At 47.6% G+C, this 12,770-nt stretch overlaps 1 protein-coding gene across 1 annotated transcript in view; it reads right to left on the bottom strand.

Moving 5' to 3' along the window:
• Window positions 1–12,770, bottom strand: part of MPHOSPH8 (M-phase phosphoprotein 8) — a 303,929-nt gene that overhangs the window by 98,709 nt on the left and 192,450 nt on the right. The window contains exon 6 of the mRNA XM_078657070.1: window positions 11,475–11,729. Within this exon, the coding sequence (XP_078513196.1) occupies window positions 11,475–11,729 (255 nt within the window). The remainder of the gene's footprint in view (window positions 1–11,474; window positions 11,730–12,770) is intronic.

Genomic DNA, 12,770 nt, shown 5'->3' with positions numbered 1-12,770 from the left:
CTCTTTTGGGCCGCCTGCGTCACCACCGAATCCGGTTTAGGATGACCTGTCAGACAGGCCGGTGCCGTATTTGAAGCTTTGTACTTTTTGTCCAATCGAGGGATCACTGGCGAAACAGAGGTGGGATTCTGCATAACCTGAACCCCCTGTGTCCAAAGATATTCAATAATAGGAATTGACCGCGTTGATTTTTTGAGAGGTTCCTTGAAATCGTACAGGAAACAGTCCTGATCCTGGGAATCCATAGTAATTTGGAACCGCTTAGAGGCCCTTTCCACCACATTATGGAAACCGCCGATGTCAACCCGTGGAGAATCTGAGGTTCCGGGCACTGGAGATGCTGGCGAAGGTATGACGTAATCCTCCCAGTCCTCATGGACTGATTGATCGTCCTGCAATTCACCTTCTTCTTGCTGTTCCTCCTCTTCTTCTTCATCAGAAGATTGAGGACCTGGCAAATCCACCCGTTCCTTTTGAATGGTTAAGGGCTTGGTGATGGAGCTGCTGTGGAAGTTGGAGTAGCTGGAGATTCTGGGCACCTCTGCTTGTAATCTTGGATGAGGTATCGCAGATCTGTAACTAGGGTTGCTGGAAGACAGACCATAGGTGTAGGTGGTGGATGAACTACCTCTTCCTGAGCATCCTCCTCATCTGAGCTCTGGCATTTGACATGCAGTTCTGAGGGGCTAGTTGCCAACTGGAACATATCCCCGTCATCAGAATCCTCATCTTGAAGGAGACATGCTAGTGGCAATAGTTGCACACAGCTAGGAGAAGTTAACTCCGGCGTCAGCGTCTTTCTCGTGATCTTTAGACGCACAGAAGCTGTTTGGAAGCCAGAATCAATCACCGTCGACGGTGAGATCGTCGACGGAGTAGTGTTGACAGTTGCCATAGCCGGTGAAGCGGTCGTCGAAGGGGCCGTCGTCGCTGGTATAGATGTTCCTGTTGTCGGCGGTGCCTTCGTCGGCGGTGCCTTCGTCGGCGGTGCCTTCGTCGGCGGTGCCTTCGTCGATGGTGCCTTCGACGACGAGGCCTTTGTCGACGGGGCCTTCGTCGACGGTGATGATCTCGTTGTCGACGCTGTCGTCGGCGAGGCTATCGTCGACGGGATCTTAGGCGTCGACGATGATCTCTTGATTACTATTGTAGACGATAAAGCTTTACCCGCCGTCGACGATGGGGTCGCCGTCGTCTATGATGATAATGACGACGATGCCGCCATCGTCGAGACTGTCGTCGACGTAGACACATAAGCAGGAGACACTGCTTTCTTCGTCGCTGAAGATGTCGTCAACGATATTGTCATCGTCGACGGTGCAGGCTTCTTGAAGGTGTGAACCTCTTTCTCAGAAGCTGTTTTTGACATAGCCTCTGAAGACTTTTTTGATGTCTTCTTTTGAGGAGTGTCCAAGGGGCTAAGGGAAGCTACCCTTGGCCTTTTCAGAGATAATTTTGAGGAGACTGAAGAACCTCCTCAGAGGAATCCAAGTTATCTCTATCTTTAAGCCTTTGGAGCCAGATTAAAAGGCGTCCTTCTCGATCTTTGAGGGTCTTAGTTGAAAAGTTTCGACATACCTTGCAGTCCTTAGCAGATTGATCTGGGTATAGGCATTACAGACAGTCCTTATGTTGGTCATCCATGTGTAGCCTTTTCTTACCACAAGAGCCACAGGCTCTAAAGCAGAGGTCTTCAAACTTTTTGATGCCGAGACCCCCCTGTCAAAAAATATTAGGCATAAGGACCCCCTCCGACAAAAAATTCTAGAACTAGGTACTCATCATCATCCACAACCAAAAGCTGCCCCAATTACCACGGCAAATCATTTTACAGTGGGGAAAAAGTATTGAACAGTATTTAGCAAATCAAAGGTTTGGTGATGTCAGTGCCCCTAGAAGCACCCTTCTATGCAGGCCAGACATTCAGTACAGTGGGAGGCTTAGTGTCTGGAAGGAGAATGGCACCCATTGTGAACACGTGTTCCCATTCATTTGGTACAGGTGGAGGACAACATGTTGCACTGGCTAAACTGAGCCTTCGCCTTGGAAAGACCTTTGCAGGGTGAGGGTCAGAAAAGAGGCTGTGAAAGGTTGCAAAACACACTCGTCTAGAGATGGAAGCCAAAAGACACACGTTGTTTCTTTTTTGTGAGTGAAGTTCATTGTACCCAGAGACCGGTAATCGAAGGTAAACGAGATCATTCAAGATCACACAGGCAGTCGGCGAGGAGCTGAGTGGCCTCCAAATTAGCACACACAGCGATCCTGTGAGAGCCTGGCCTTGACATGAGACAGACAGCTGTTTACCGCACGCCATTGTCTCCTCCTTCTCCCCTCCCCGGTACCTGGGTGATTTATGACATTTTATTGCTGACAAACTTATAGACCAGTCATGGAAAATGATAGAACAGTTTTGGCACACATTGGTATTCAATACCACAATGGCAACAGCATATATGCGGAGGAGCCATTCAGCGTTGAGTCACATGTGCTTAGTTTAGGACACAAAATCTCATTGCAAACAAAATGGCGGGAAGTGTTCTATATGCACTGAAGACCCACAAATTATTCACTGCTGCAGCATGTCAAAGGTATTGTAATTGCATTTTATATAGCGCTAATTACCCCTGAAGATGTGTTGAAGCGCTTTTTCAGCAAGTAGCACGCTTCTCCAGAACCCATTAATAATTATTGGTGAATTAGTATAGTGAAAAAGGAAAGTAATTTGGAGTGGTGGATATGGTATATTATTTGGATTGAGAAGGATAGTGGAGAGATGTTTTGGAGCTCATAGCAGTAGTAGGAGGCTTGGGATGAGTAAAAAGGAGACGGAGGGGGAAGAGTCAGAGGGCAGGGTTTAGCAAGGCTTGTTTGGGTGGAGGGATCAGAATAGCAGAAGAGGTATGAAAAAGTTAAGAATTAACTAAATGGACATTTCGAGAGTTAGTGCTTGGCCACGTTTGCAGAGTAAGGCTTTGATTTTACTCACGAGAAGATACTTATGCATTGAAGCTGTAGTTGTATCTACATGGTTGACCAAATGTTCTGGCATATTCTTATGTTTTGCTGTATTACCACAAATATTACTTCGATTGCTTGTCATTTATAGAATCTTTATTAATACATTTGAAGTGCACAATTTAAATTACTCCATGTTTGGAATCTTGTTTCTTTGCAAAAAGTGTAATTACAAATGTCATAATTTTTCTAATGTGTGTAGCACCAATATCTTTAAAATACATTTATTTTCAGGACATAATGATCTGTTTCTAACCACAGCTGAAATTCAGAAGGCTATTTAGGTTTCCATGAGCCCATATGCACCAATCTAGTGATTAGCGCAGTTATAAACCACAACCAATGCCCTCCTTTTGGTGGAATCTATAAGTGAGTGGAACAGCCTATGAACATTCTGACTGCATCAGGTGTTAGATCAAAACCTAGACAGTTGGTCCTGTGTATACAAGAACCTGCTGCTAATAGATTAGAACTGGGAACGTACATAGAATGTGGATCCAGTCTACACAGCCTTGACATCAGGGACATGAATTTGTGATCTCCTGTTTACATTTATGAAGATATGCAAGGAAATTATAGATCAGTCATTGGCCGCAGGTTTCTGCAATTTGCATCATGCACTGTTTTAAGAGTGTGAACACAAGCTTCAATCCAAATTGCGGAGTTAATTTCAAGGACTGCTTCCTTTTCCTGTGCCTTTAGAATTCTCTCTTGTCACTGCAACATTTGCACTATTTCATTGCACATCCTATTGAATTTAATATACATTATTTTTCCTATTTAAAAAACACCGCTCCATGTAATAAAAAACACATGAGACGCTATTGTGGCTACCAGTCTCATATATTGCGATTTTGTGAATATTTTCTATCTAGAACTTTTTGACAAAAAATGATGTCCGCAGATGAACTCTCCCAGCCCCGTTCTAAATTATTCCACCACGTGATAACATTTTTTGTACTACATCAAGTAAGGTGCAATCATGGATGCTTTACACAAGAACAAATAACCATCACTTTTTCTGGGAAAGTGTGGCAAACTGTACTTTGCCAGAAGCATTATATTATTCTGCTGCTACAAGAATAAAAGCGGAAAGAACGCGGAAAATAACCATTTAAATGTCACAAAAATGAATATGTAACTGCAGCTACAAAAACAGAAAGTATACCAAAAATAAACACCATTCCACCGTTATAAAAATGAACCGGAGCCTTTTTCCTGTTCGTTCAATCAAGGAAACAGATAAGAATTAAGGGTGGGCGTAGTTCGCGAAGTAGCGCTACGCGAAGTGCACTTCGCGAACTTCACGTAGCACCACGCGAGCTGCGTAGTAGCATGTTCGCACTGTGCAAGATGCGTTTTCAATGATTGCACAGTGCGGACAAGCATCCGGCACTGTGCAAGCATTGAAAACGGCATCTTGCACAGTGCGAGCTGTAATTTTCTGCTGCTCGAGTAGATTATTACTCGAGCGGCAGCTTTCTCAACGCGAACAGGTAGTTTCTCATTGAGAGCGGTCGCGAGCATGCGCAACCACTCACAATGAGAAACCTAACCTCCTCGCGTTGACAATCTCGCCGGGATGTCATTTTGCTTGCTCGCGGTCGCGAACATGACGTTCAGGACCGCGAACAAGCAAAAAATGACCGCTGCACTACGCTACGCTGCACTACGCATGTTCGCACTGTGCTACGTGCCGCTCGCGTAGTGCGAAGTTGCGAAAACTTCGCAAACTCCGCGAGCGTAGCGTAGTGCTTCGCCCAGGGTTAATAAGAATCTGGGTGTGTGTTTTTGCGTGCATTCTAGATAGTTTCAGTGAATGTCTGCAGCTGAAAAGCCAGGGCATGGAGGATGAGAAGGGGGTTTCCTAATTATTCCTGGAAGCTTCGGGTTGCCATGAAAACCAGCCTGGACGGAGATCCTAATGCAGAGGCAGCAATGAGCCACGGAAATGAGTTGAAAAAAAGAACTCGAGGTGAAAGCAGCACCCGCCAAGAAAGACAACTGGATCCAGTGAAAGGCAGCAGTGACTTCGCAGAACTCCGTGGAAATCCAGCCTGCATTACGAAGGCGCTGGTCCATCTACAATGTTCGCGGGCATTTCCTGGTGTGCATGCTGTGCAGTCTCCCTGATTGGAGGACAGGCATTGATGATGTAGCCACAATATGATTGGCTTATTTTGCCCTGTCCTCCAATCTGAGAGGCTCCTGGGATGTAATTATTTCGAATCCAAAACGAAACGAAAACGTTTTGGATTCGAGGCAGCAGTGAGGCAGGTGAATGCGCGACCCCCTGCCAATGACTCTACACCCCTCCTGGGGTTCGTGCCCCATAGATTGAAGATCTATGCTCTAAAGAGACCCTTCTTTGGAGTATCAGCCATAGTGTATAGCTTTCGCTTGAGGAAAAACAGGAAAATATTCCAAAATACTGAAGAAAAAGAAAGCTGTGAAGAAACAAACCTGAGCAGAGCTGAGGGGAGACTCCCTTAGCACAATGTGCGTTAGAAAGTCTGAGGGACTGAGGCTCCTGCCAGGAGGGTTCTAGAGGGAGGTGAAAGCTGATTGGCTCTTTTCTAGAGTTTGGTCCTTTTTACAAAAGGACATGGATATGTTATTAATGTGAGGCCTTTAGGCCTACTATTCTCTATAGGTCTATAGGACATTACTTTATTTATGTACCGGGGACTCCCATCCCGACGACGGTGAATGATTCAGGCATGTGAATCTATGAAATACACCCATAATACTGGATAAAAGGATGCGCGTTCACAAGTCTAGCCCTCTGGAAGAAAGTTGCACAGAGCCCACGAGGGCACGGGGTTAACAAGCTGCGAGTGGCCCACGCCATCAGGCTCATCATTACCTCTTTCAAATGCTTAAAGACACTGAACTGACCCTAAACTTGCCGACACACAAGCGATATGGACCATAACCCCTTCTATTATAAATTAGTACAGTTAACTGTCCAATAAGTTGAAAAACACTACATTTGTTTTTTACGCAACGAGGGAGGTCCACAAAGACATTAATTTATTGCATGTTTAAAAGAGTTGTTGATCTTTGAACACTGGAGAAATGCTTGCACTGAAAAAATGCTCCGAAAATGTGTTACACTGTACATTTTTGGCAAGGTTTATTGGCAAAAAATGGCGTTTATGACCACCAAGATATGCGGCGGTGTCATTTCACCCAAATCAAAGGGGGGACCAGAGAAATGACACGAAACTCTGTGAAGTCCTGGTTGACATCAATGGAACTGAACTTTGACCTCTTGAAAAGAGTTGTTGGGGGGGGTCACAAAGTACTGGATAATTCTTTTGCTCCTTTGGGAGTCCACCCTAATCTAGATACAAAATCAATCCATTAATCGTACCTCACCAGAGCCATCCTAAAGAAAGAATGTTTCTATGTGGCAAATGTAACCAGCATTTGCAATACAATAGGTCTCGTGTTTATGTGAGTTTAAGCTATTGGTACTGTAAATAACAATAAGTTTTATTAATGTTTCAAAAACCAAAACATGAATAAAAGGCATTGTCGCACAAGTTACTACTTGTGTAACGATATATCTGTAAGAGACATTAGTTAGTGATAGATTCCTTAGCTTAGAATATCCCCAGGCGTCAGACTGGATCCGGAATTGTTTTGCGTAGCAATACCCCTGCGCGGTGGCAGGCGTCGTCCTTGCTCCGCTTCCGTCGTCCGCGTCGTTAGCGCCGGAATGATGTCGTCGGAGTACTTAGACGACGCCCATGCGCGCTGACGTCAGTTCTGATACACAGCTTTTCCGCGCCAGATACGCAGAGCCATGATAGAACCAACACTGGTGCCATGAAACTAGGGCCCTGAAAGGGGATGACCTTATCCCTAGATATTGGGTCGCAGAACGGGGAGGATGAGTGGGTCGGTAAGGAATCTATCACTGACTAATGTTTCTTACAGATATATCGTTACACAAGTAGTAACTTGTGCATCTGAAAGAGACATGTTAGCGATAGATTCCTTACCTTAGAATAGATACCCCAGCAATGCCAACCCCGGTGGTTGGTCTGCGAACCAATAATCACACCAGAAAGTCCTGGAGGACGGAACGGCCAAAGAAGCCATCCCTCTGCACTTGGCTGTCCAGGCAATAGTGCCTTGCAAACGTGTGCAGCGAAGCCCACGTAGCTGCCTGGCAAATGTCCTGCAAGGGCACTCCTCGGCCCAGGGCAGTGGTAGTCACCGTGGCCAGAGTGGAATGAGCCCTTAGTCCAACAGGGGGCTCCTTCTTAGGCAAGGAGTAACACACCTGGATACACAAGATGATCCACCACGAGATGGTCCGCTTGTGCACCGCCTTTCCCTTCTTAGCGCCTACGTAACCAACAAAGAGTTGGTCATCCACCCGGAACTGGCGTGTGCGATCTAGATAGTAAGAGAGCACACGTTTTGGGTCCATATGGGGGAGCCTCTCTTCCTCTTTCGAGGGATGCGGAGGCGGAAAGAAGGTGGGCAAGGTAATGGACTGCCCGATGTGGAAGGCCGTAACAACCTTGGGCAGGAAAGAGGGTCTCGTCCGCAACACAACCTTGTCCGGATGGACAGAGAGGAAAGGAGGTGTAGAAGAAAGCCTGGAGCTCACTCACTCTCCTGGCAGAGGTGATGGCAACCAGGAAAGCAGTCTTCAAAGTAAGAAGACAGAGGACAGTTATGGAGCGGCTCAAAGGGAGCACACATTAGGTAAGTAAGTACAAGAGTCAAGTCCCACTGGGGCATCACGAAAGTAACAAGAGGGAACATGTGTGTGATGCCCTTCAAAAACCTATTTACAATGGGGGACTTGAACAAGGAAGGCTGATCAGGTAGCCTTAAGAAGGCGGAAAGGGCAGAAAGGTACCCCTTGATAGTGCCCAGAGCAGAGCCCTGCTGGGCGAGAGAAAGAAGAAAGAGGAGAACCTCAGAAAGGGGTGCAGAGATTGGGTCCACAGCCTTTGCTGTGCCCCATGCCACAAATCTGTTCCACCTGCAGGCATATACCAACTTTGTGGAGGGACGCCTGGCTGCCAGAATGACATTACAGACTTCGGGAGGCAAGTCAAATGGCCTCAACTGTCGCCGCTCAATCTCCAAGCTTGTAGATGGAGACTGGACAGGTTCGGGTAGAGGATTGTCCCCTGCTGCTGCGACAGAAGGTCCTCCCGAAGAGGCAGACGAATCGGGAGATCGACTGGCATGCTGAGTAGCTCGGGATACCAGTATCTTCGTGCCGAGTCCGGAGCCACAAGGATAACCTGGGCCCGGTCGCGCCTGATCTTCTTCAGCACTCTGGGCAGAAGTGGTATAGGCGGAAAGGCGTACAATAGACCGCAACTCCACTCGCGACGAAAAGCGTCTCCGAGCGAGTGCCGCCTTGGAAACTCCAACGCGCAGAACTGATGACATTGCACGTTTTCTTCTGTGGCGAATAGATCTAATCAAGGCTCTCCCCACTGCTGAAAGAGACCTTGCGCGATGTCCGAGTGCAGACGCCATTCGTGATCCATCATGCACCGACGGCTGAGTTCGTCCACCCTGGCATTCAGAGAACCTGCCAGGTGTTGAACCACCAGGGTCACGCCCTGATGTTCCAGCCACTGCCAGAGGCACAGAGCCTCGTGGCATAGGGTCCACGACCCCACCCCGCCCTGTTTATTGCAGTACCACATGGCGGTGGTGTTGTCCGTGAACACCTGCACTACACTCCCCCGGACAGAGGGGAGGAATGCCTTCAGTGCAAGTCGGATCGCCCGCAGCTCCAGAAGGTTGATATGGAGCCGGGACTCCGCCGGAGACCAGAGGCCTCTGATCTCCGCCTCTCCCATGTGGCCTCCCCAACCCTGGAGGGACGAGTCTGTCACAACCACGTGCTCCGGGTGAGGTAGGGAGAGGGATCTGCCACTGACCCAATCGCGGTCCGTGAGCCACCACTGCAACTGTCTTGCAGTGCCCTCTGAGATCAAGACATATTCGGACAAGTTGCCCTGATGCTGGGCCCACAAACTTCAGGTCCCACTGCAAAGCCCGCATCCGCCACCGGGCGTGATGCACCAGAAGGATGCAGGAGGCCATCAGCCCCAGCGTCAACCTGACCGAGACTTGGGATAAAGGCTGAAAGATCTGAATCAGAGCCTGAATATCCCGAACCCGCTGTTCGGGAGGATAAACCGGAAACTGCGTCCAGAACCGCTCCAATGAAGAGGAGCTTCTGAGAGGGACACAGCTGCGACTTCGGCACGTTGATGGAGAACCCCAGCAAGTGCAGAAGGTCGGCCGTAGTCTGGAGGTGGCTGACGACTGTCTGGGGCGAGCCCGCCTTCAACAACCAGTCGTCGAGGTCGGGGAAGATGAGCTGCGACCACCGCCATCACCTTCGTGAACACCCGTGGGGCGCTGGTAAGGCCGAAGGGGAGCACGGTAAACTGAAAGTGCTCGTGGCCTACCGTGAACCGCAGGTAACGCCGGTGGGCCGGCAGGACGGGGATGTGAAAATAAGCGTCCTGCAAGTCCAAACCTACCATCCAGTCTCCAGGGTCCAGGTCAGCTAAGACCTGAGCCAAAGTCAGCATCTTGATCTTCTCCTTCCGGAGGAAGCCGTTGACGTTCTGTAGGTCCAAGATAGGGCGTAGGCCCCCTTTGCCCTTCTTGGGTACTAGAAAATAGTTGGAGTAACAACCACACCCTACTTCTGGCCCAGGAACGCGCTCGATGGCCCCCTTGGCCAAGAGGGCCGTGACTTCCTCTTGCAGAAGTTGCAAGTGATCCCCCGACACGCGGTGGAATAGCGGTGGCATGGCTGGAGGGGTCGCCTCGAAGGGGAGGGAGTAGCCCCTTCGGACGATTTGCAGCACCCACCTGTCCGACGAGACAGTGCACCAGAGGCGCCACGGGACCCGACTGAGAAGGGAGGGACCTCATGGCCATGAGATACCGCTCGACCTCCCCATGCGACGCGTCATGCCCAGGGACCCGAAGGTGTGGGGTAGGCGGCGACGCCTGCGACTCCGTCGGAGCCGCGTGGGTGGTGTCACCCGAACCCCCGGCCGCATCATGCGAGCGTCGGGGTGGGTCGGAGGAACGATGACGTCTCTCCGACCTCTCATGCCTCTTACCTGAGGACTTTGATCCTGACACCGATGTCCACTCCCGGAGCTGCGAGGACTCCGACCCCGCGACCGGTCCCTCGACCTCCTGTGGTACCGGGACCTGGAGCGGCGCGGGGCCGACTGCCAGAGCTCGAGTCACTTGCGGGACCGCTCCTGCCTAGCTTTCAACGTCAGGGCCCGGCAGTCGGAGCAGGTGCGGTCGTGGTGGTCGAGGATAAACACTTCAAGCACCGGCGATGGGGGTCGGTAACCGACATCAGTCGGTCGCACTTGGAACAGGGTTTGAACCCGGGCATCCCTACCAGCACCGTCGGAGTCGAAGACTCGAGTAGAGAAATGATCAAAAAGATCAAAAAGTTTAGTCAAAAAAGACTAAGGGGTAGAGTTTCTCCGGATCTGCGCTAGCTGGCGCGGAAAAAAGAAGAACTGACGTCAGCGCGCATGGGCGGCGTCTAAGTACTCCGACGACGTCATTCCGGCGCTAACTACGCCGACGACAAACACGGAGCTGCGGACGACGCCTGTCGGCGCGTAGGGGTATTGCTACGCAAAAAATTTCCGGATCCAGTCTGACGCCTGGGGATATTCTAAGGTAAGGAATCTATCACTAACATGTCTCTTTCAGATATTTATAATGCCAATAGCTCAAACTTGCGTAAATGCGAGACCTGTTGCATTGCAAATGCTTGTTTACCATATACCTGCTATCTCCAGACAATAGGAACAACAAGCAAGATCTTGAGACCACCGCATTGAGCCTCTTGCATGGGACTAGAGACTTCCAATATTTGTTTCTAGACTTGAGCTTACACATTTCATGTTTCCTTGATGTTTTTTAAATGGAAAGAAAACAGCCTAAAAAGTCTAGCTTTAATTCAATTATAAAATGTGCAGACCAAATGTATCAACTTCCGAAGCGGAGTGAAACTTTTGGATATCATACAAACAGATCAACTTATTCATGCCCAAAGAAAAGATCAAGCATTTACGTTTTAAAGTAGAAAAAAACATTCAAGATTTTATTTTGATTCATATGTAATAGAAAGAAAAACTACAAACCACTCTTTGCTTCTTTCAATAATGCATGCACAAAGTTCTAATTAATAAAAAAAGAGTCAAGGGAAATTCATGGCAATTAATGCACCCATTGGAGTGCGCAAGATCACATTTATATAAGGTAATGCTCACCATCTAATCGGCACAAGACAACAAACATATGACCATGTCCCAAGTATTGGTCTATTCTAAAAGCAACGTATGTTTCCTCAAAAAAGCATTAATGGTGCAGCACATAATAACAATTTAGTTACACGTAAACGTCTTACTTACCAGCATTCTCTTGTATGTGAGACACTGTGCCTGTTATCTCTTGCTCCCCTTCACCAGCAATGAAAGACCAGGTATCTGTTTCATCTCTAGTACTTCTCCTTTCATTCAAAGCTTGTCTATAGTCTCTTGCTTTGCCCTCATCTGTAGCCTTTTCAAATGAAATATCATCTTTTTTTCTGTAATTTTCATTGCATTCTGCTCGGTCTTCTGCAGTTACTTTAAACATATCAAGCGGGCTTTTCGTTTCCTTAAGATCTGAAATAATTTTAAACAGATTGCAAATGGAGTCAATGACCAAGGAAAGAATGGCTTTGCATATTTGTGAAAAAGTGTCATTAGGGCCTTGGTGATAGCGGTGCCCAGACTTTAAATAATCACCAAAAGGAAATGCACAGTCAATCAGTTATAAAAGTAGTGGAGTATTATAAGAACAAAAAGGTGAGAATTACGTTTGACAGGATCACGAACAGTAAAGTCCTTGTAGTTACTTAACAATGTTACACACATAGTATTTAGAGTACCATTCTTTTCAATCTTTCTTCAACAGTGGGGAGGAAGGACACCTGAAATTCTAGGAATGGATAACAGTGTACAAAATCCACATCTCACACATCTCCACATTAATTAGTAACAATAACCCCAGCCATGAGAAGGAAATTTTTACTTCACCAGCAGGCATATGTGTGTGGCATGTAGTGCTGTAGTGCTTAGTATACGCCCGCCATGTAGTGTTAGGCTCGGTAATGTGCAAGTTGTTCTTCTTTGAAGTCTTTTGAATCATGAGGTATAGTGACTCCTCCTCTTGCTTGCAATGCGCATGGTCCTCGACTCCACTGTTAGATTGTTTTCTGCTTGGCAGGCGAGTATGGAGTGCAAAGGATGATGTATCTTAGTGAGGTGACCAAGCAAAAATAGTGGACTTTGTACATAAATATACATGCAGTCCACATAGGTATCCGGAGAGGAAGGTGGGCGCATGTGAATCTATAGCACTACATGTGAGAAGTTGGCCTGGTATATGATGTTCACTTTTCTACTGAGCACCTTGCACCAATCCAAACAACCCTTATGGTGATGGTTGTAAAGTCAACCTTATAGACCAGCTATCCTAGGGGTAGCATGGACAAAAGCAGTCTTAGGCTAAACTCAAGAGGGCATGTGAAGCCAGCTGTTTTACCATATGAAATCCTTTTAATACCAAATGAAAGGATACCACACAGGTTATATATTCAAAATATATATATGTATTTATTTCTTAAATCAATCCCCTGAACTCTTTATGAGCACAGAGGCACA

The sequence above is a fragment of the Lissotriton helveticus genome, chromosome 8, assembly GCF_964261635.1.
Source record: "Lissotriton helveticus chromosome 8, aLisHel1.1, whole genome shotgun sequence".
NCBI classification, from domain to species: Eukaryota; Metazoa; Chordata; class Amphibia; order Caudata; family Salamandridae; genus Lissotriton; species Lissotriton helveticus.
Note: the sequence above shows the minus strand (reverse complement) of the source record. Positions and strands in the feature narration are given on the sequence as shown.